Source organism: Musa acuminata, chromosome BXJ1-4, assembly GCF_036884655.1.
Source record: "Musa acuminata AAA Group cultivar baxijiao chromosome BXJ1-4, Cavendish_Baxijiao_AAA, whole genome shotgun sequence".
NCBI classification, from domain to species: Eukaryota; Viridiplantae; Streptophyta; class Magnoliopsida; order Zingiberales; family Musaceae; genus Musa; species Musa acuminata.
The window spans coordinates 32,118,682-32,143,502 of record NC_088330.1 but is presented as its reverse complement, the minus strand read 5'-3'; the positions used below and the strand labels follow the sequence as shown (position 1 = coordinate 32,143,502).

The 24,821-nt window shown below is 39.7% G+C and overlaps 3 protein-coding genes across 4 annotated transcripts; 2 read left to right on the top strand and 1 right to left on the bottom strand.

The window, feature by feature from the left end:
- Positions 1 to 212: 212 nt before the first annotated feature.
- Positions 213 to 8,990, bottom strand: LOC103976611 (uncharacterized). Of its 2 annotated transcripts, none has more exons than XM_009392248.3 (11): positions 8,745 to 8,990; positions 6,264 to 6,400; positions 5,936 to 6,082; positions 5,659 to 5,790; positions 3,735 to 4,063; positions 3,515 to 3,625; positions 2,823 to 3,313; positions 2,520 to 2,685; positions 924 to 1,163; positions 712 to 846; positions 213 to 558 (listed from the first exon to the last, which is right to left on the bottom strand). In XM_009392248.3, the coding sequence occupies exons 2-11, from the start codon at positions 6,394 to 6,396 to the stop codon at positions 430 to 432; spliced, it is 2,013 nt and encodes a 670-aa protein (XP_009390523.2). In that variant the 5' UTR covers positions 6,397 to 6,400; positions 8,745 to 8,990; the 3' UTR covers positions 213 to 429. The 2 variants fall into 2 exon arrangements, with proteins under 2 accessions (XP_009390523.2, XP_009391293.2); XM_009393018.3 differs by having other exon boundaries at positions 3,735 to 4,045.
- Positions 8,991 to 13,681: 4,691 nt separating this feature from the next.
- Positions 13,682 to 14,648, top strand: LOC135672522 (uncharacterized). The gene is made up of 3 exons (XM_065181005.1): positions 13,682 to 13,913; positions 13,987 to 14,192; positions 14,263 to 14,648. Exons 1-3 carry the CDS (start codon positions 13,824 to 13,826, stop codon positions 14,519 to 14,521), a joined length of 555 nt encoding a protein of 184 aa, XP_065037077.1. The 5' UTR covers positions 13,682 to 13,823; the 3' UTR covers positions 14,522 to 14,648.
- A 3,184-nt stretch (positions 14,649 to 17,832) lies between these two features.
- On the top strand, positions 17,833 to 20,278 carry LOC135653220 (ethylene-responsive transcription factor ERF053-like). The gene is made up of 2 exons (XM_065174953.1): positions 17,833 to 17,972; positions 18,040 to 20,278. Exon 2 carries the CDS (start codon positions 18,088 to 18,090, stop codon positions 19,399 to 19,401), a length of 1,314 nt encoding a protein of 437 aa, XP_065031025.1. The 5' UTR covers positions 17,833 to 17,972; positions 18,040 to 18,087; the 3' UTR covers positions 19,402 to 20,278.
- Positions 20,279 to 24,821: the final 4,543 nt, after the last annotated feature.

The following is a 24,821-nucleotide window of genomic DNA, read 5'->3' as shown; positions in this document are numbered from 1 at the left end:
GACATCATCTACCTCAATTTCTAGATGCACAGATGTGATATCACAAAAAAGAATAACATGGTAAAATCAGGATACCCTTGATATCTATCATCTCTTAAAATTATAATCTGAAAAGGTGAGAACAAGAGGATACATTCTTCAAATCCTCATGGTCTGTGATAGATAACTTGCTGAGGGGATAGGGAGATACATCCAGTTCTTATCAATATCCATTCAAAATGGTCATAATTGCAGGATTAGTATTTATTGAATATTCATAACGATTATAAATGGACAAAAAATATAATTGCTCCCGAACATAAATAAATAGCTCATCAAGTGGTACATTGTTCGATAATGTACAAATTACTTAACAAACCAAATGAAGGTTGGCTACCAAAATCTTCTAATGCCGACATCTCTAGGCGTCCGCTTTGTCCGGAAGAGATCCTATTCATGCTTGAGTACACGGGTCACAATACCAACAGCAATTGTAGTTCCTGAAGACCGTAGGAATACCCTTCCAAGGGCTCGACATTTCGAGAACTCCTCCACACATACTGCTCCATTCAATTTGACCTAAAAAGAGTACACATTAATTTGAACAGCTCAGTCATCAGATGTAAAAGAAAAATGTAGTACATTAAAAGATGTTTCATAACCAACAATAATAACCCAAATCTCCCATGAGTTTAGTGACAAAATTAGCAGATAGGCAGAGCATGATTTTACCTCTATGATAGCACTTTGTTTTGCTTTGAGGACGCGTGGTGTGGTTTTAGAGACCTTTCCAGTCTTCTGGTCCAGCAGTGCTACCATCTTCACCACTCTTCCAGCCTCTTTTGCATGATGTATATGAAATTCAACCTATATTTTCTCCTTTTCTTAAGAAGTGAAGCTAATTTATACATTTAACAAATTAAATGTAGATTTCCATGCCAAACCTGGGATCCAGTTAGAATTGGTGTCGTAATGTCCAAGACAAGGATCCTTAGCTCCAAATATGTAGCCACAGGCACTGCATAATCAGGGTGACAGAGCACCCCACCAGGCATAACATGACTGGACTGGATGCCTTGTAAGGTAACAGCTACATGGTCACCAGCTCTTGCCAAATTGCAGTTGATGGAGTCTCGCTCGATGGACCGTACCGTAGCTAATTCACCAAGTGGCATAACTAAAACCTGCAAGAAGCCCAGCTCCCTACCATCAAAGACTACTCCTAAATACAAAAGTAAATGTATACTTGATTAATATCACAATCATGATGGCACAAGCAATGCCAGCCATGACCAGATAAACAGTGAGATGCATCAAGTAGATTTAATCCAATCAACAACCTCAAAAGAACATGCCTGCTTGAATGAAAACATACAAAACCTAGTCTAGAAGTTCTCCTAAGCAGTGCCACTCAAATGAAAAAGAACATTGACAAAGTCAAAAAGCAAATATGTCATCATATTTATAGTTCCAAGATAAATATGGTTCAAATTTTCTGGTATAAGGGCACCCAATTTTTGGCATGAATTTCAAGCATCCAAGTATCTCATGCTACAATGTAGACAAAGGCATTGCGGAAACTTGACTTAGGATATAGCCAAACAATCCATATCACACTTAAAGAATTAAAAAAGCATGTAAACACAAAGCTGTGTGACAATTTAGAACACAGTACTTATGGTAACTTTCCCTTAAAAAAAGGGGTACAGCTGTCGGTTCCTAAAGCTTAAAATAGCAAATAGAAATAGCTACTTCTGTAGACCACAGCTGATACAGGAATCTAATTACTATCTAGTGTAACAACTTAAGTTAATCTATGTAATTTTTTTTTCATATTCAGATCAGTTCCCCTCCAAGAGCGAACATCAGCATAACAAGATGAAAACACAACATATGAAAAGTAAGCATAGAGATATTCATCCTCAGAGCCTCCCGCCAATTTCCCAACACAAACCGATGGTGACATCGATGAAGTGGAATGTTCTTTCTCCAACTTTGTCCAACATTGGTCTCAAGAAATTAGTCTAAGTGGATGAGTATCCAGACTGCCACTTAATGCCTGATTTTGTTGGATTACCTTTAGAACTCTTTTTTAGATTGGAAGAGAAGGAAGAGAAGTGGCAGCAATGCATCAGCAGGCAGAGACTCAACAAGAAGAGGAGTTTTGAAGATGCAAGGTACATAATAAAATTCATCTACATGTTCTTTTCTTGTTTCCTTTGTTTTTCACCTTATTCTTCTCAATTTATCCTAGCAGCCAGCTGTGTCAGTAGCCGGTATACTGTTTATACCTACATACCAGCAGCTGAAAAGCAGTACAATCAGTATGTCAGTTGAAGTCTTTGCATTAAACATCTATGTCCATTCTTATAACAAAATGACATGATGAGTAGTAAACTATTAGTCTATGGGAAACTGCACTTCACAAGTAAAATTCTAATAATGGTTCTCATTCCATTAATTTTACTTAAGAATTTCATATTAGTAGCATGGTTGCAAGTCTTAATAAATTTTGATGATGAATAAGTTTAAAACAATACCTTTGAACCAATTCGAAGAGCTCCAGTCTCCAACTTTCCACAGGCTGCAACCTGTCCCATTGATGTCTTGATGACATCACATATAGGAAGAATAAGTGGCTTTGAAAGATCCCTTAAAGGTGTCTCTAACGAATCTATTGCATCCAACAGACATAAACCATGATACCTGCAAAGTCCATTTTTTAATTACTGCAAATGCCAAACATCTGTGTATCCCATAGTAGAAAAAGCTTATATACACATAATGAAAAAGGCACATCACAAACCCCAACAAACAACAAAATGAAAAAGAACTGCTCTTACCAGGAAGATAAGCGAACATCAGTAGTGGCTGTAACCAAATTTTGGTTTTCCACAACACTAAGAGGAATCCAAATGATTGATGAATCCTTAAATCCACAGGAATGAAGGAATGAACCAAGTTTCGATTTTATAAAATCATATCTTTCCTTTGAGTATCCCACAGCATCCATCTTATTTATAGCGACAATGATTTGCTCAACACCAAAACTTCTGACAAGTTGAGCATGCTCCTTTGTCTGCCCAATACCATGACCGTCCATACCTGCCTCAAAGGAGCCAATGGATGCATCAACAACAAGAATAGCTGCATCAGCTTGTGTAGCACCTGAGATCATATTTGGCACAAAATCTTTGTGGCCAGGAGAGTCAAGTAAAACAACACGAAACTTCTTGGAGTCAAAATAGGCAACAGCAACTGTCATAGTTATGCCCCTTTCTCTCTCTTCAGAGCTTTCATCCATTGCCCATGCAAAAGCAAATGAACCTTTACCCTGCATGTATAATGCATTAGAAAACCTAATTGACCATGTAAATTACATCAATATGTATCAAAAATTTACCATCTAACCAGTTAAATGTCACTTCACCTGTTTGTTGCTAATTTTTTAAACAAAAAAAAAGCCAGCAGGCATGAAATATATATTTGACTAATCTAGAAGACCTTTCACAATTGCTCTACATAGTAAATGTACCTTTTCTTTAGCCTCTTTCTCATATTTGTGCATTTCTTTCTTCGATACTTTTCCCAAAAGATGTAGCAACCTCCCAGATAATGTTGATTTTCCAGAATCCACATGACCAACCTGGTAGATGTATTCAATAAATTCATAACATAGAGTTTAGAATGGACATTGAACACAAAAATCAAAGAGACAAGTATTAGGCAAACCGGGTAGGAGATAGTTGGCTTACTATTGCAAGATTTAACTGCTTCAGAGTTCCTTGTTCTTTGTCCAGCAACATCCATTCCTCTGGTTTGTACTGAGGTTCTGAATTAACTTTGCTGCTATGAAAAGGATTTTTATCCAACTTCACCCGTGCAAGATTTCTGCTCAATGTTGTTGATGTATCCACATTTTCCCTGGAAGAACTGCTCTGACTACTCTCGCTTTCATCGAGACAACTGGTATTTGATAGTTTAGCAGATGACACAAGAATTTTATTATCTGGTGGATATAAAACTTTAACCTCCTTTCCCTTGTTGGATTTCGCCCTGCTGGATGCTGGCTTTACTATGTCAACTAGAATAATAGTATTAAGGGAACAACAGAAGTCACTAGTACAGTTGGGAATAGAAGTACAACCAAGTGGTTTATTTTCTGATATATGTTAAAGCCAGCAATAAAAGGAATTCAAGATTAAATTGCCAATGCAACATCAAATCAAAAATTCTAAATTGATATGCATGATCTGTAACCAAAGAAACCATACTGAACAGTCAAGGAAAAACTAGTCTTACCATATTACCTAAAGTATGGTCAAATGGAACCACAGTATCTAACTAAAATTTAAAAAATCAAAATAATTGCAGAGATCAGCATCAAAAAGTATAAGAATTATCACGTACTAGTTTGTCAAGCATCATTAGACGTACGATGCAGGTTAATTCCACATGAAATAATTTTAAAATACCAAGAATTTACCGAGAACCTAAGAAGCACAGTCATAGACACGGGATACAAACATTACATGGACACAGCGACACGACATTTTTTTAAAAAAATAGGACATGAAAACGGCAAGGATACGTGTATTGTTTTATATATATATATATATATATATATATATATATATATATATATATATATATATATATATATATATATATAGTGTGTGTGTGTGTGTGTGATATTTGATTAATATATAGCATTTATACTTCAATTTTATAAATTCAGCAATGTAAACAAATAAATATCATCATACAAGTTAAAACAATTAAAATCATCTAAATTTAAGTATCCAAAATAAAGATTGAGTACATCAAGTAATATTTAACAATCTCCCGATATAATTGGTATGTGTTTCTTTGTGACGACCTTCATTTTTATTTTGCTAAGTATATGACCCTCACATGAGGGCCATGCGAGCGCAACGTCGCATGCAAGTGTCCGACCCATGTATCCATGTGTCCAACATGTGTCCGATCCATGTGTCCAACATGTGTCAATCAGAGACACGTCCATCAAAAGCACGTATCCATGCCTCTTAGCTGAGAATTTCTCAAATAGTTAAAGCACAAGAAAACAATTGCAATACCAAAAATGGTTTTATATTAACATCAAACAGTCTTGACGACTTAGTTCATTTGTAGCACCTTCTACATAATCATAGCTAATCTTCACCAAATCAGTTATGTATCACCACTAAATGTACATATAAAGGGAGGAAGCCGAAGCCAAATCCAAATACAGGTGCCTGGAAATGAAAAAAAAAAAAAAAAGACTCTAGGGAGGAAAAAAATGGCATAACAGGCCTAGAATTACAGGAGGACTAAGTACTTTTTAGGCAAAATGACAAGACAATATTCATATAACCAACCCAAGGAGTCTGAATTAAGGATTTATGTACTGTATGCATAATGCTTCGGTGCTTTTCTTGGCAGGATTTCTCAAGCTTCTCAACAAATACCTTCAGGCAAAAAGAAGAATGAAAACAATAAAGCAAAAGCCATTTACAATTTAATAATCATCATATGCTTATTGCCACAAACAATATAAGATTGAAGTCCAGAACAAACATTAGGTTAACAATGCACTTAATCTGAGGCTCTAAGCAACCTACAGCAGAAAACATAGTAATGCGAACTTCATACAAGACAAAAATTGTTATAGATTACCTTTCTCATACAAACTGGCATCTTTGTTCTGAAAGTCATCAGGCAGAATATTGCTTTTGGGTGTTAAAGTAGATAGTTGTGCATGGGACATGGCCATCACGGGTGCTCCTGAATCTCTGCTTGCACCATGTACTGTACAAAAGATTATATTATGCAACTTTCCAACATAACAATACAATAACACAAATTCCATAAGGCACAGTGGAAGCCTAGTCTTAGCAGTAACATACACATTGCATTCACATATTATCTCTGTAGCTGAAAAGCATCAAAATACCTTTTTCTTTGCCATAATTGGAAGCATAAACTTGAATAGCTCCACAAATGTCGCAACAAAACGAAGTCTCATCGTTATCATATGAGCAAATTGAGCATTGCCACATTCCTGGCTCGCTAGCAGTTTTATCAGGGTGAGATGTGATGTCTGCTCCAAGCAGAAAGACGTTAAGCCAAAAAACTAGGGGAATTGACTTTTGAAAGGATGGTTATTTGTTTATTGCAAAGATCATGGTAAAAAATAAAAATAACTAATGAAGAAAGGATAAACAAATCACTCTGGAAAAAGACACCAACTGGGGAAAAAGAAAAGTAGAGATGCCACTTACAATCTCCTTTCACATTATGATCATAGTCATAGCCATCTTCTTCTACTTCATGTTCATATTGATAATCATCATAGTCATTATAAGTATCATAGTCATCATCATAGTCAAGTCCATAATTAACTTTTCGAGGCATTTCCCTGAAATATAGATTTTTGGAAACCTGACTCAGTTTGGAAAGTCCAACTGGCATAAGCATGTTAACGAACATATTGAATGAGCAAAACAAGCAGCAGAAACTAAAGAAATCATTCATCATTTTCATTAAAGGTAAATCTCTCAGTATAGTAAGTGGGATGACAGTAATTTGACTTCCACTCTAAATATACCAGTTTAAAGATAGTGCCAATTGGCGAAAGTTGATACACAGTATTATGTTTGTTGTCATCAATAATAGATTGAAAACATACTAGAATGACAAGACCATAATATCTGTGGTACAACCATAGAAACCATCTTTCCGTATGTACATAATATAAGTTCGGGCATCATATTAATGGCAATTTTATGTGACACCCAAATTTAGTCCCTAATGGAATGTGAGAGGATAAATATGAGTGTATATATACATGGATCATTACTAATTAACTTAGTAATGGGCCATGTGTTTTCAGGCTCATCGAGTTAATGGGCCAATTCTTCCATCGAGTCGAGTCGTGACAATTGGTATTCTAGCAAACTCAATCCTTGTTTAGTGAAGAACTCAAGTAAGAAATGGTTACTCGTAGATACGATTGAAGGTAAATTACAATGTGGAGGTGACCATTGGGTTAAGTCATAGGAGCAAGCCTCGTTGAGAATGGGAGAGATTATGACACCCCAATTTAGTACCTTATTATACATGAGAGGATGAATGTGATTATATATATTATTAAATGAACCTACTATTGACATAAGCAATATTTGTTGCCCTATTGAGATTGACATGTGGATACCATCCTATCAGCAATAACAAAAAAACCCAGCTAATTTTGTCACATCATTGGAAATCCTAACAGAAAATACTCTCTAAGTCAAGGATGATTTAGAGAATATTTTCCTTACCACTCATGGTGAAGGATCCCAGACTGAAAATAGTGGCTCCACAAAGTACGAGGGGCTCTCTCTCTCTCCCCCCTCTCTCTTTGACATCAAGAATGGTCAAGTCAGCTATTTTGGTGATGTAGATAAATGATCCGTGGTGAAATATTAAGAGGATCAATGGATCTGAGGTGAAATATAAAGAGGTAGAAAAGAATTGAGCATTCCAGAAGGGGGAAAAAAAAGTTCCATAACCAAAGATAACCAACTGCTCTAAAAGAAAAGGACAACTAAATCTTGAGTCCTCAAATTGAGAAACAGCTGTTAATCTTGATTCAAAATGAATGTTCCTGTCTTCCCCCCACAGAAAAAACAAGATCAATGAAACTCAAGACATCTTTCACCAGGAATGGCAATGATGAGTCAAACTTTGTCCTTAAATCACTAGTTCAACTTTGAATTCATCCTTGCCATGAAACAGATCTCCTTTCACACATTATCTCCAAATACCAACCCTTGCTTAGAACTAAGTGGTTTTAGGACAAAGTTTTTCACTCTAAATATAGCAGTTTAGAGATAATGTGTGCATGTTGCATCATAATTTTTCACCACAATTTTTCATCATAACGCCTAACAACAGGTGCATGTTGCATCACCTCTTAATCACATATTGACCGGTCACCAACATCTGAACCCATCGTCAACGGCCAAACATGTCCTCGAAAATTCTTATACAGATTTGTGAGAAAAAGGACTGCCCCAAAGCTTATAAATCGTATCAAAATGAATGTTTCTGGCTTCCACTACAGAAAGAACAAGATCAATGAAACTCAAGACATCTTTCACTAGGAACGGCAATGGCGAATCAAACTTTGTCCTAAAATCACTAGTTCAACTTCGAATTCATCCTTACCACATGAAACAGATCTCCTTTGACACATTATCTCATAACACCAACCCCTGCTTAGAACTAACCTAGTTGCCAGAAAAGCAAATTCAAAAGTTCTTTTTTTCACCATAATTTTTCATCATAAGGCCTAACAACATGTGCATGTTGCATCACCTCTTAATCATATATTGATCGATCGTCAATATCTGAACTCATCGTCAACGTCCACGCATGTGCTCGAAAATTATTATACAAATTTGTGAGCAAAAGGATTGCCCCAAAGCTTATAAATCGCATCACTTCAAAGGTAGAATTCACACAAATGCGTCATCACTTGATTTCACTTGAAGCGGATTGTAAGAGAGTAAAAAGCCAAATCCACATGTCCAAATGAAGTAACTCTAATATCAATAAGATGTAACACCAGGCAACAGAAAAAAAAAAGAACCTTATTTGGAGGAGAACAAAAACCACAAACAAGAAGCGATCGGATAATCCTTGGCAAATTTAAGTACACGAAGAAAAAATCAAAGTGAAACTAAGAAAAGGGAGGATGGAGTGAAGGAAAATCTTACCCGGGGGACGTGTCGGAAGCGGTGCCACTTCAAGAGTATAAATAGGTTTCTCGGGGGAAAAGACGCGATGGGGGCACTCTCGATGGGGCGCGGCGCCCAATCGCACGAGTCCCGCGGGTCTGCGGGGAAGGAAAATACGCGGGGACAGACGACGGTGATCGGCGGAGGCGGCGCCGCTGCGCGAGGACGGCGACGGGTGGTGGGAAAGGGGAGACGAGAGAAAGAGAGCCGCCGAGAAATAGGGGCACCGCATTCCCCATTATAGTGGGATGCGGGAGGGATGTTGCTTTGAGATGAGTGTTCTCGTGATCAAGAACAGATCGGCGGCATGTAATGACCTTTCTCGGGCCTCTTGTCTCGGGTCCAGCGCTAGCCCAACCGGTGGCAATAACGGTCGGATCCCGAGGCCGTAGCATCAACCCAATCCGACCCGTATTCGACCTACCGGCCCATGGGTTCAATGACCTGATCGAACCCATTTTGACGAAGTTAAGCCGATTCATTACGTTAAAATGCTGCTCGGATCCAGAAATCTTGACCCGTTTGACTAGTCAACTTGTGCTATTTGGACTCCGTTTGTTGTTGACCGAGTTTGACCATGCGGAACAGTATGAATTGAATCCCTCGGAAGAAGGATACCGACTGTCTTATATTTGAATGGTTTTAGACAAGTGGTCAAAACAAGAAAATAATTAAAATGTTAATTATATTTTAAGTATAAAAATTTAACTAATAAGAATTTGGATATGGATACGATCAATTTTGATGGTCAATCATACATGATGGAATTGATTAGAAGATGAAGGGACCCTTTCTTTTCTTCGGAATATGTGATCTAGGCAAGTTTAGTCAAGGATAGAAAATGATTGTATTCATACTTTATATTGTATATTGGGCGGTTTGATGTGCATTATCTGCATCATATTAATGTGATAATTTGATCTTGATGATCTTATGGAAAAGGCTTTTTTTATATTCTTTTGTCTTGAGTGAATACATCATAGGTATATTACTTAGTTATGATATATCAGGATCATTAATGCTTATATCTTGGGTATATATATATATATATATATATATATATATATATATATATATATATATAATGATATTTTATCTAGTTATGAAGTATTGGATGCTTTGATTTTTTGTTATGCATTGATGGTTGGTAAGTATTTTTAAGAATTCTAATTATATTCAAATTAGTTAATAAAGTTCTAATTAAATTGAAACTTCTTAGTAAATTAAAGTGTAAATATATCTTAAATCTAAAAATTTTGATGAGAGGGAGAGGTAATGCACTTATGCTCCGGTGATTTTTAGGGTTTCTAGAGAGAGTTAAAAAAAGAGTTCTTCGGGTTTACACGAAAGATATACAAGTAGAGCTATATTTTAGTAAAGATAACTAAAGAGTCTTGTAATTAATATTATATATTAAAATTTTAGTTTTCTATATGGATGTAGGTATAGATTTGTTGAACTACGTTAATTTTGTATTGATTTTTTTATACTTTATTTATTTGTTGATCTCTAATAAATTTCTCTTTTGGACTTCAATTTTTCTTCTCTTCCTTCTAAACAAAGTGGTATCAACGTGATTATTTGGGATAAGTTTGAAAAGTTTTATGGCTAAAAGTCTAACTAACAAATTATATTTGAAACGAAAGTTATATAGGCTAAGAATAAAAAAAAAAAAAGTGAAGACATAGTAGAATATTTAAATATATTCAAAATAATATTATCTTTTACTCACGCATCATCACCTGATCATTTTCACTCATGTGTCTTGGATATATTTTATCTTGTGTCTCTCATCATGATGAGTTTCTTATTACATAGGTTAGATTTTCTTGGCATACATATCTCGGACATATTTTGTGTTGTGTCACCCATCGTGATGAGTTTCTTATTACATAGGTTGGGTTTTTCTATCTTACACATCTCATGCACATTTTGTCATGTGCCTTATATCATGATAAGTTTCTTCTTACGTGAGTCACGTTTTTCCGACTCACGCACCTCATATTCATTTTGTCTTGTGCCTCTCATTATAACAAGTTTCTTCTTATGTAGATTAGTTTTCTTGATTTATATGTATTAGACACATTTTATCTTGTATCTCCCACTGTGAAGAGTTTCTTTCATGCGTTTTGTGGTGGTCTTCGTACATTGATCACTTTTGTACTTAGGTTATATTCGCATATGGTCACTTTTTCGTTTTCCAATATGGTCTTTATATATCAATCACTTTTGTAATTTTTGAAATATAATTTTGTCTTTGATTTATAGCATTACCGTTACATCACAGCCCTTCTTAACTACGGGACACCGACTGCATCATTTATTAACAATTCCTCATGAACGATAATCTTCATGAGGAGGTGAAGGGGCTAAAGAGGAAAAAGGGAAGACTCAGTATTTATCGCTAAGATAGAGGCTCAATGAGTCGAGCTAACGAGGTAATTAAAAGAGCTCATCGAGCAAGTCGTGAGATTTTATGAGGAGGCAATATTTGTCTTGTCTTGTGAATTATTGGTCTTTACTTAGTCGTCGAGTCTACCTACCCGATTTAGTCATCTTTTTCTTGTTGTATCATTGGGCTTGTCCACCCAATTAGTCTCTACTTGGTAGGTCAATATCTCATTTTATACATAGAGGCCCTAACCGAATTGATGATCTTTTCAAGTAATAAAATTTTCTTTCCTCATCTTGCAACACTTATATCCTAAAAATACTTTTTTTTACAACTAGCACCAAAAATGATAGACCAAGGCTTGACACTCAGGGCATAATCATCGCAACCTAACCCTAAAGGATGCTTCAAGGGTAGAATCTTTTTAAATTTATAATTTGTCATATCTTTGCAAGCACCACCTTTTGTTGTCCTAAGGTAAAAGGTTCCGTCTCGAATGACCTCGATGATTTGATATAGCTCTTCATAGTTTGACACTAGGTTATCTTGAAATATAATTGTGTTATTGACTTTAGTTTTTCGATGCACTAGGTCTTATCTAATGGGTGCTTCAATCAGTAGCTCCACCAGCTCAGGATGTGTGACGAACTTAGCAAAGTCTCAGGGGTCCATAGAGAGCGCCTTAAGTCGAGCCCTTTTCGGTAGGGAGACCATCGTCAAGTAGCATTGGCGCAATTCTCTTAGGTTGCTTCTTAACTTTTCAATATCAATCCTCATTTGGAACTTCATCACCATGTAGTAGGTTAACACCACCGCCCTCAATCTGTTTAGTTTGGGTCGGCCTATGATCACGTTATATGCTGAGGGGATATCCACCATCATAAATTTAGTTAGTATTATTTTAAAACAAGCCTCATCTCTAAATGTGATGTGTAGGTTCATAATCTCAAGAGGCGAGATAGAATCTTAGTGAACCCCACCAGCGAAGAAGTCATAAGGGGAAGGTTGTTAGTTGACAGCCGAAGTTTTTGGAAAGTATCAAAATAGAGAATATTGGTAGAGCTACATATGTTAATCATGACTCTCTTTACTCAAACGTTGATCATCCACACAGAAACTACTAATGCATCATCATAATTTGGGTCAATGTACTCCATCTTTTCCTCAAATATTATATCTAGGTCATCCTTCGTCCTAGGGTTCTTTTCAATAGTATAACAAGCATAAGCCTTACAACCCAAAGAGTTGTCTCCCCTTGAGTTGGGTCCACTACTCCTACTTCAACCTCTTGCATGACTCCTCACGCTTGCTTAAGACCATTACCTCAGTGGTAATGTATTGATTGACCCTTTGAAATGCCTTTGGTACAATTATCAATAGTCTCTTTAATAATGATCAAACGAGGCAAGAGAGCTTTAGCTCCATTGTGAAGATCTATATTATGAGTGACGAGTGGGCATTTAGCATGCCTCAGATCTCACTTGTGAACCGAGTGAGAAAGTCTACTAATGTTTATTCCTCCCATTGCCTCATTCCGAAAAAGTATTGCTATTGATAACCTCGGGCGTATATTCTAGGGGAAGTGAAACTCAAATTCCCTTATGAGTTGGACAAAAGAACTGATGGTAAGTGGCTTTAGGCGGTCGTATCATTCTCGTGTTATGCCTCTTAACATGACCGGAAAGGTATGATATATTATGGTGTCTAAAGTATCACACAATAATATTTGGGCATAGAAAGCTACAATGTGCTTCATTGGGTTGGCACTGTTATCGAATGCCTCAAACGATAAAAGATAAAAATTTGTTAGAATCGATTTCTCCTAAATTTTTTAAGTGAATGGAGACCCACCTTAGGGTCGCTATTCACCTAGGTGCACTCGTGAATATATTTATTAATTTATCCTCAATTAAAATTAGAGTATTATATATGATATTAAAATTATATATTTGTAAGGATGATATAGCAGTAAAGAGATCCCATATTTAGGAAAGACTAAGGTTCGAGGCCAACTAATAACAACGGTAGATTTTATTCATATAACTCTTAAGAAAAAAAAATTATCAATTTGACATGATGAAACTAATGTGAACCTATCTATTTTTCGATTATTTTTGTATTAAAAAAATTATGTTATTCTTCGAAGGATCTGGTCACTGGACATGAAAGATTGATCTTTTTAGATATCAATTGACTTACGACAAATAAAAAGATATAAGCGTTCGATATATATGCAATGACTTATAAATTTATTGAACTGTTTTACCCTCTGATATTTTTGTTCAAATCTGTATCCAATTCATAATATCAAAGTAGTCAGAGAGAGGAAGAAGAAGAAGAAGCATTCGATAGATAATTTATACATTCGTTCGATTTGGTGGGCTGCGCAATTGTTAACGTGATCTGTAGTGATATATATATAAAAAAGAAAAAGAAAACATTAGGAAAGCGATGGTTAAGTTTGGTGCCCAACTTTACTTGGCATAGCCGTAAACAACAAAAGCAGCAATCCTACGCAACCCCTTCACCCTTCCGCCGGTGCTCAGTCCACTTCACAACCCTTCACCGCACACCAACCAAACCCCTTCGCCTCCCACCGACGCCACCTTGAAGAAGAGGAGAAGAGAGACGCAGAGGCAGAGACCTTATCTGCTCGCTTCTGTACCATGGCGTCCAAGCTGGTCCTCGCCCTCGTCTTCGTCTTCGACGTCATCGCCTTCGCCCTCGCAGTCGCCGCCGAGCAGCGCCGCAGCACGGTGAGACTGACAGCCACGCCCGCCTTCCCCCCCCCCCCCGTCCATCTTGCTCGAATCTGATTTGGGATCGCAGGCTAAGGTGGTGACGGACTCGGAGAACACCTACAACTACTGCGTGTACGACTCCGACATCGCCACCGGCTACGGCGTCGGCGCCCTGCTCTTCCTCCTCCTCAGCCAGGCCGTCCTCATGGTCGTCAGCAAGTGCTTCTGCTTCGGCCGCTCCCTCGGCCCCGGCGGGCCCCGCGCCTGCGCCCTCCTCTTCTTCCTCCTCTCCTGGTACACACACACACACCCACGTACGCACGCATCTCCGAGGAGCTCGGATTGACTGCTGCTGCTGCTGCAGGTTGACGTTTGTGATAGCGGAGGCGTGCTTGCTCGCGGGATCGGTGAGGAACGCGCACCACACCCGCTACCGGAACATGTTCTTCGACGGCAACCTGTCGTGCGAGACGGTGCGCAAGGGCGTCTTCGCCGCGGGCGCTGCCTTCGTCTTCTTCACTGCCATCCTCTCCGAGCTCTACTACGTGACCTACGCCAAGGCGGCCGGCGACTCCATCATCCCGTCGTACGGCGGCTCTGTCGGCATGAGCTCCTACCACTAGATCTCCTCCATTGACTTGGATTGCTTGTTTCTATTGGTTCTTGCAGGCTACATCGCAGTGTCTCTTTTTCCCTTTGCTCAAATTTGCTTGTATGATCTACTCCATGAATCTTAAGCACATTAGCACAGAGCATGGAAAAGGATTGGCTGAAGGGCAGGTAAAAAAGCAAGAGAATTGATGCTTGCCAAGCTTTACAACTTTATTAAATATTTTATGATAAATTTAAATGTGAATAAATATATTTATTAAATAAAATAAATGTATGACTCAAATATATAATAAATAAATAAATAAATATAAAATAATTTTTAAAATAAATATATATAAATTTACTTTATAGAAAATATAATTCATATTAATTTCTCACTAAATTATTTTGATAATCTTATAATTTTAGATAATATCATAAGATATTTTAAAATTTTAAAAATTATATTAGTATCTTGCAAATGTTTCGTGCTAATGCTAACCTAAATTAGTATCGAATATCGAAGCTAATACGATTCGAAAAAAAAATATCAAACACCGATTCATATTTGAAATGTGTATTGGATCTCAAATACATCTTAATTAAGTAATATAATTTTTTTATCGAAAAAAAATAAAACAACCAGTAGCACTCTTTCATTGCTTCACTAAAGATCAACTTGAGTCTCATTTCGGATCATTTAGAAGTTTGCTAAGTGTCATTCTTGAGCCTCCAACCTTCTAATTTGGATTCAACACAACATATATGGAAGAAGAATAACAATGAGTTCTGAATCAGAAGAGACAAGCTTGTGGAAACCTTCTTCTTACCAAATCCATTCACAGTCGTTGTTTTAAGCTTGCTGCAGAACAATAAGTTAATTTGGCATGGTGAATAAAAGGTGCTAAAGAAGAAGCATCACAAGGTTGCACTGACAAGAAATAGGTTACGGTCGACATTGTCATCATGTTAATAATTCGGCGTGTTCATTTTCTTCATAGAGGACCACTAATTGCATGCCTTCGTTTAGAATTTGCCTTTCTTCTTCAAACTAGAAGAGGTGGAAGAAGATTTGGGGTGTTTAGTATTTATCAGCAGTAATTTACTTTTCTTTTAATCCCCAAGTAACCTCTATAATTATTACTTTTCTTTTAATCTAACAGGAGGTTAGATTCAATAATAATAATAATAAAATCATAAGTTCTTATATTCATTTATTATTAACCATAAAAAATTACATATTTAATTGATAATATTTATATTTTAAAATTTTATTAAAGTCTTTTTACGTCTTTCTTTATCTAATTTCATTAGAATTAATAAATATTTTAAGATTTCTAAAGATAGTATTCAAGAAGGATAATAATTCATAATACAAAGAGTCAGAACAAAAAAAGAGTTTTCGGAAAGAAAAAAACTCAAAATTTAAAATTTAATTTTTTTTTAAATATCATATCTATCTTTAAGTTTTGGTATCATAGACTAAGATTTAAGGAATACTTTGGATATTCCTAAATTTTTAGTTAGTTAGTATAAATTCTTCCATATTTACATAGAGAGTGTAACTCAAGAATCTTATAATTGATTTCACATGCTGAACTTATATAGACATTTTGGTGTGTTCTATTTGTTGATATTTAATTTTTTTTTTATCTTTCAATTCTTCTCTCTCTACAACATTGTTGTTCTTGTACTAGTAACTACAATCATTTCACTAATTCTAGCTAGCATATTCAAAGATTTTTTTAAATATATGTTCATATAATCTTAAATGATTTTTCTCGCTGCTTTGTCTCTTATTAAAATGATACCTACCACATCTATGTTTTACTAAGAAGATATACTATAAAATTAGTGATTGATAAATAAATGTGACATTTGACCCTACTCAAAAAAATAAAACTAATGTTGCAATTATTTTAGATAGACTTTTTGGATTGGTGAATAAATGAGTTATGTTTCTAAGTAATCCAATAGGATTAATTATGTATATTGACGTTCGGATAAGATTATTCCTCTGTGATCTCCATGCTGGTTCGATTTATGAAAACAACATCCATTTCCTCTGTGCTACTCCTCTACTACAATTTTCTCATATTTCTTTCTACAACATTTGGAAATTATCATATTATGTGAAAATTAATAATACTAAGATCATTCTTAATTAACTTAACACTAATCAACTGCTTATTTTTTACACAGTATCTTCTTCTCACAAAAGTCAACTACAACGCAATCCTTGATGTCCCAATGCTTTAAGCATATCACAATTAGCAGCACTAACACTAATCAATCATAGTTTGACCAAGATGTTTGAACCAAGACAAGGACGCGACTCCCACCGCCCTTCCATTATGGTTGACTCTTGCATCAATAAACGTAATGATTGTTGACTTCAACCTCCAATTAGAGATGGTACATAACACTGTCCTTGGTAAGGTCATGGCTTATGGTAACTTACATTCTACTCTACGACTAATCTAAAGAGTTTCTTGGCGTTTCCTGAGGGCGACGAATACAACAGAGAGTTTCCCATCAGTACACTGTGGCTAAACATGAGACGAAGGAAGCTTGAGAGGTTTGAATAAGTACAAGGTGGTGGAGAGGGGGGAGAGACAAGCGTCGAGCAGCGATAAGGTAGAAGCTGATATTTATGTGATTTGGTAGCATATTAATATTGTTATTATAGTAATAATAATATGTGATATGACTTGAAGAAAACTCCAAGGATGATGAGGGCGGCCGGTGGATTACAACTCTGTAGTGCTTGACTTGTTCTCGGCGGCCATGGTGGAGTGCTGTTGTCTGCCGAAAGAGAAGGGGGTGGCTGATGTGGACTCCCCTACCGCAAAAGGGAGGAGAGTTTTTCTGTGCAGATAAGCGCAAAGGTCGTGTGAGCAGTGTAAAGCCATGGACGGTCGTGGAGCCGAAGCCAAGGCGGACATTGTTACCGTGATAGCGCCATTTTTGGAGAAGGGGAAAGGGACGGGGACGAGACGAAACAATGACTCGAAGAAACGTCAAGAGTCGTGATCTGGCGATATCTGCATGGGAGGGATCTCAAAGTCCACGCGTATGGACCATGGCTCGCGCACGACACACCTGGGCTTGGAGATTCGTTCTTGTAGTCAGATCCACGGGAACGTGAACATCGATGTCCACGTGTTCGACGTCGGATGGCCGATCGAGTCCATGGGGCAACCTTGCTTCGTGGGGCCCGGCCCACCGACCTTTCCAGGGAGGCGCCAAAAAACCAAAAAATCTTCTTAAAGCACTCCGCACACCGACCCCCTTTGGACCATCACGACTCACGCAACGAATATCACACGACGCGTTGCTACACGCTTCGTCCCCTCTTTCCCCTCCTCCTCCCCTTATAAGCGCCATTGGGCACCCTTCGTATCAGATTCGACCATCCCATTGGCTCCCCCACCAAATCGCTCCTTCTTCCCGGCCGTCCGCTCCCCATCTCTCTCTCTCTAGGTAACTTTCGATTGAGTGTAGGCATTTTCCAGCTCCAGATTCCATCTGATTCCTTCGATTCTTTTAGCGTTCATCAAGAATCGAGCGGGCGGCCCGTCGGTTTGCGCTGCGGGACATGGAGGACTCGGAGAAGAAGGGGGGGAGCCGCGGAAGGAGGCAGAAGGGGAAGGTGCCGCGCGTGTTGCCTGAGAGCACGCCTCGAGGTCCGCCTCTGGTCGTTGAGGAGGCGGCTTCGGCTTCTCTTTGGCCGCTGAAGAAGATGACAAGCCCGGATCGGTTTCCTTGCTCTCCTTCGTGCTCCTCCAATTCGACCACCCCGGCTTCTTCGCCGCGCCCTCTCGCCTCCGCGATGCCCATCTTTCCCATCGCTTGCGAGGATTCCCTGCCCGCACCACTTTTGCCTGCTTTGGGTGCCAGTCGATTTCCGCGGCAAGAGCAGAGCGAGCAGCAGATGATCTCTTTTGATCGAAGTCGTCGGCATCAAACTGGAGCTTGTCCACCTTCTCCGTCGTTTATGACCGAAGGAGCTGCCGCGATGGATCGGGAACAGCAGTTGCAGCAGCAGAGGTATCAGGAGCGGCTCCTCAAGCACTGGAGCGAGGCGCTCAACCTCAGCCCGCGAGGCAACCTGGCGATGATGAGTCACTTGGCGAGGCGGCGATCGTTGGCATCGCTGTACCCCGGAATCTTCCAGTCCTTCATGCTTCCCCCTCCGCCCGCGCCAGCGAAGCTGTACCGTGGCGTGAGGCAGCGGCACTGGGGCAAGTGGGTGGCGGAGATCCGCCTCCCGAAGAACCGCACCCGCCTCTGGCTCGGCACCTTCGACACCGCTGAAGCCGCGGCCCTCGCATACGACCGCGAGGCCTTCAAGCTCAGGGGCGAGAACGCTCGGCTCAACTTTCCCAACCTCTTCCTCGGCAAAGGCGGTGGCGGTGGCAGCAGGGATGGGGCCTCTTTCTCCTCCTCCTCATCCTCTGCTCCCGCCACTCCGGAAGAAGCCAAGCAACACCAGCAGGATGAGCCAAGGCAACCTTCTCAGTTGGAATCCCCATTCAACACTCCACCTGCTACTGCTGAGACCACAGTTGATGGTGACATGAGCAGCGTTGCAGACTCGCCATCGGGAATGCACGAGCCCGCAAACCTCGGAGCAATGGTGACCACGCCGCAGCCGATCGAGATGGTCTGGGGAGACGCCGACGAAGCGTGGTTCAGCACCTGGGGTCCGGGGAGCTCCGTGTGGGACGACGTGGACGGAGCTAATAGCCTCCTCCTCCAGTCCCGGCTCACCACCATCCCCGAATCCGACATGGATTACTCTGATCCTACAGCGTCAGCAACGACAACAGCATATCAGGATACTGACACCCCTGCCTCCCCTTCCTCTGCTCCTCCTCATCCTCCTTCCTGGTTTATGTGGAAGGAATGATCGTGGCCTCTCTCCCTCTGCTTCATCCGCACTGCCGCATGGCATGCGGTTAGAGATCGCGCACACACACACACGAAGCACAGTTGATTTAGTTACGACAGTTCACTGGTTGCAGATTTTTATGGTTCAGCCTGTGAACATAGGAACCCTACATGATTCAGAACCGATGTCTCTCAGCAAGCAGTCTTGCATACTTCCTTTTCCTGCTACACTTGGCTGCATATTTTTTTCAGGCCACACCAACAGCAGGTTTACCATCTTGCCTTCTCTTTTGCTCCTCTCTCTTTCGTGTCACACAGTATTTGATCTCATTGTCTAGCTTTAAGCACTTGCTGTAGTACATCTTTGGCCTTTCATCCACCATGTATGCAAACTATCTTATCTGTTCACGCGTATATTAATGGTCTAGTAGTACAATTAGTAATCAAATAATAACAAGTCTGAATCAAACTAGTTAGCATTAACATACCTTAGAGCCTTGAAGTTTAAGAACTTGTTATATTGTGGATCAAATTTGGTACATGTAATTTGATTGTTTTCAATCTTTAGCAATGTGTTGTTCATCCTCTTTGAATATACGATTGTTTCCAATGGGTTTTGCCTTAAAGACAAGAGGAAGTTATGATGTTGAACTTTGTCAATCCACCAGTGAATGATACATAAGATTAGGTTTTCTTATTTGGGCAGCTCATTGCTGTCTCAAGATACTCAAAACAATAGATTGGAATGACCAAATTGAACTATCCTTTGGTGTTTCTCTGGGCCTGTTTGTTTACTCGCTCCAACCTCAGTTAGGAAGGGGCCGGGAAAAGATGGGACAGATTGATCTCTGCCATTAATGGCTTGTTGAGTGCCTAACACCGTAGCATTTTCACCATCCATATTTACTTATATTCTATACCATTATTTGACACTAATCAGGTTCATAATTGATGATTTTTCGTATTTAGATTATACTTCTTTCTAATTAGATTCAGCCTTCTTCATCAGTTCAATCAATAAATAGGTGGACCATTTTGTTAGCATGTCGTAAAGGGTTAAAAATTGTAGGATAGCATTCATGCATGTTACAATGACATCTTGTTACCGTTATATATGTAATGAATCTTAAAATATGTGATTAATGAATGCATAATTACTTTTAGAATAATAATGTCAAGTAGCAAATAGTTAAAAATGTCTCCTTTCTACACCTTTTTGGGGATCCTACTTCACCGGCCAATTAGGTCACATTCTCTGGAAATAAGGGTTGAGTATTTATGTCCTAAGTCAAATGGGTACTTTGAAGCACACAGACAGGCCGGTCTATATAGCTAGGCGAGAACATGACTTCAGTGTGGCTTTCCTAAACAAGAGAGGCAAACATACAAGTGGAATCAACCTAATTATTCTATATGAGATATAATCACAAGTCCCCAATTTTAATGACAATGTCTAATTGCATTCTTCTAATTTCTCTCTTTGATCCTACAAATTCGAAATGACATCGAAACAAGAGACTATTTGCTTGTCCACCTTCTTCCTGAGATATCATAGTGATAGAAAGAATACAAGATAAGAACAATTATTGTAGAAGCTTTATTGAAATAACTTTAGCTTGAATACATTAACATATCCCTCTCCTATTTATACAGATTACGAGAGAGAATTTTTCTCAACAGAATAGAGGATTTTCCTCAACAGAATAGAAGAAATCTATTATGCCCCCGTAATACAAAGAATGGTTTACGAGCCAAGACTTCGTGAGTAGGGCAGAGCAGATCGTGCTGTTGTTGCTATTGTTGTTGTTGCAGCTGCAGTAATAGAAAAAGCTATAGCAATGCTGTAGTAGAGGAATAAGCTGCAGTAAAAGAGGAAGTTGTAGTAGAGGAGGAAGATAGTTGCCGTTCGCGGAAGAGGAAAGATTTATCGCACCGATGGCTTGACGATGGAAAAACAGTAGTAGAAAGCTTTTTCTTTTGCCGCCGGAGGTGGAGAAGCAACAGATGAGTCGACAGCGAGAAGAGAGCTTGCTTTAGGCAAGTCATGCCCCCGTAAGATGGTGCTCCTAGGATACCAATCTTGAATCGATGCAAAGAATGGTTTACGAGCCAAGGTTTCGTGAGTAGGGCAAGAGCAGATCGTGCTGTTGTTAAAGTTGTTGTTGTTGCAGCTACAGTAATAGAAAAAGCTATAGCAATGCTGTATAGAGGAATAAGCTGTAGTAGAGGAGGAAGTTGCAGTAGAGGAGGAAGATAGTTGTCGTTCACCGAGGAGGAAAGATTTATCGTACCGATGGCCTAACAATGGAAAAGCAGTAGTAGAAAGCTTTTTCTTTTGCCGCCGGAGGTGGAGAAGCAACAGATGAGTCGACAGCGATAAGAGAGCTTGCTTTAGGCAAGTCATGCCCCCGTAAGATGGTGCTCCTAGGATACCAATCTTGAATCGATGCAAAGAATGGTTTACGAGCCAAGGCTGTGAGCAGGGCAAGAGCATATCGTGTTGTTTTTGCAACTGCAGTAATAGAAAAAGCTATAGCAATGCTGTAGTAGAGGAATAAGCTACAGTAGAAGAGGAAGTTGTAGCAGAGGAGGAAGTTGCAGTAGAGGAGGAAGATAGTTATCGTTCGCCGAGGAAGAAAGATTTATCGCACCGATGGCCTGACGATGGAAAAGCAGTAGTAGAAAGTTTTTTCTTTTGCCGCTGGAGGTGGAGAAGCAACAGATGAGTCGATAGCGAGAAGAGAGCTTGCTTTAGGCAAGTGCCTCTAATATTATGATAGAAATGATAGAAGATAAGAATAATTATTATAGAAATTTTATTGAAGAAAAAGTGAAGAAGCTTTATTGAAATAACTTTAGCTTGAATAAATTAACATATCCATCTCCAATTTATACAGATTAGGAGAAAGGATTTTCCTCAACAGAATAGAGAGATTTCTTGTATAATTGAGAAAATCTTATTTTCTATCGTATCACTTCGCCTTGGAGTCGAAACCTCTCTTCTCATGTGTCTCTGGGAATTCAAATTCTTTGGAGTAATGCATGAGATGGATGAAAGGAAAAAAGATGGTCTCAGCTAAGGCAACAGTAAGGGATACGTACATGGACATCAACAGGAATAAGGGGACATGCACTAAATCATGGAAGCCAAGAGGGTGACGTGCCTGCTGTAGCAGCACCAACTCGCATCCCCATCCCATGCCGCCTAACACCGTGCAAAAGCATGCCAATAATGGCAAAACGAAAGCTACAACAATGGCGGAAGCCCCGGGGAAACGTCAAGGTCGGGAGACAGTGGCACGTGCAAAGATGACTCCCCACCATGGCAGATTCTCTCTCTCCCCTTCCCCTCCCATGTGCCCGACCCTCTTCCATTGTCCGTCTCCCCCCTCAACTCGCTCCCCCATCATCCCCCCACCACACCACTTCAACCCTCATTAATGGCAAGCTCCTCCTCCTCATCATCACCATCGTCTCTCTCCTTCTTCTTCTTCTATCAGTTTTCACATCATGCATGCATGATGATGTCTTGTTTCTCCGAGGACAGCATGCCTATGAGTGATTGCGATGTGGTTTTACGTTGATGGTAACTTCTTCGAAGTAAAGATCGATGAGTTCTGATCTCTAAGGTCCCCTACTCTGTGTGAGTCAGGCCCAACATTACTGCTGCAATGGGGTACATGAGAATTCAAATGGCAGGACCACTAAATGATCATTAGTCCAATATCGCAGAAAGAGATGCATACTTCCCGTGATTCTTCACCTACCTGTTTGCCATTTAACTGCTTGGATCACAAACACACCTACAGAAAGAGAGAAGCTGAGAGTTCTTAATCCATCCTATACAAGTTTTGATTATCCATGCTGGTTGTTTAGGTGCCTTTTCAATCATTCATTGCAATTCACAGCTTTTAAAAGTGAGCTTAAGAGCAGGTGATCATGTGGGTGCACATGACAACAACATGGAAGCCAGCAGAAACCACCACTCACTTCCACTTCACAAGGAAGGAAGCTTCTCTTTCCAGTTATATCACCCCAGCCAGATCAATAGCATCCAAAGCTTTTGCACCTCTGCATCCAAGGTTTCCCTCTGGGCCGGCCATGTACTATGTATGTGTGTATGCCATCTTCCCCTTTATCTATTCCATGCATGATGGGAAAGACAACCACTGAAACCTCAATATGATCTGCTCTGGCTGCTGCTTCACCTGGAATGCACAAAGAAAAAGAAATCCAAAGTCAGAAGTTATTCCCTGATGAAATGAAAGCCATCACATGAAGGATCCAATATTTTAGTCATCCTGCAACATGCAAGTGTGACCGTGGAGCTTTCATGGGTTTTGGTCATCCTCCATCTTGGAAGAAAAGGAGAAGGGAAACCTGGGCCTTCTTACCTTCTCGTGACTCCCAAGTGATGCCAGTGGTGAAGGTGGCCAACTGCACACGGTCCCCCATCATTTCTTGCGACCCTAATCACTCCCTTTCCTCCATATGAACAGGCCGGACGCCGAGAGGACTAGTTGTTGTCGGAACCAAGAACTTGGATCCATAATTCTACCCCCTGAGCCACTGTGCTCGAGGAAGGGGACCAAAACCCCTAGCAAACGCATCTCTTCACCCTAACGCCCTCCTTTGCAAATTACTGGTATTCGCCAATTCGATGAGCGAGAAGAGAGTGCAGCATCAGAATGCGGCATGCAAATTTGCAAAAGAGAAGGCGGAACTCGGATCTTTCTTGCGACCACCGCTCAGACGAGGAAGGGAGGAAAGACCTACGAATGGGGGGAGAGGGTGGCTCCGCCATTAATAGTCTCAATCATCCGGTGGTGCTTGTACCTCGCCTGCTGTAGCTCATCACCATTGACAAAAGAAGCTTGTTTGATACCTTTCTTTGCAGCCTTTTTCTTCTCCGTTACCAGGATCCCTGTGTTGTAGGCACGTAGGCTTTTCGTCGACCACTCGCTTTAATCAAAGACACCACCACGCTAGCATGAATGCATGCGGTAATGTCTACGACCGGCTACGTTTCCCTTCTCTCTTGTTTTGAGACCTTTCGCTACCGCATCATCCAACTCTCGCTGGGTCGTGGTGACGGATCCGATTAGGAAGATGCCCGATACCCGAGTTAACCCACGACTTGGATCGCGAGGATGTGACATTGGCTAAGCCGTGATTTAACTCGTTACGACAACGGCTCTCAAAATTAGTGTCATGAAGAAAATTGATCACACTGGAAGAGAATAATTCGTCTACACGAGGAATACAAATTATCTCAAAATCCACGTGATGTTCACGTGTCCTGTAGCACGAAATCAAAATTCACGTAGAGCACATGTGAACGCCATGCAGATTGAGATACACCAAGGAATTTATGGGATATATCATTTCTACTAATGACTGTGATAGATAGCATGCAGAGTTTGGGAAATTATTATTATT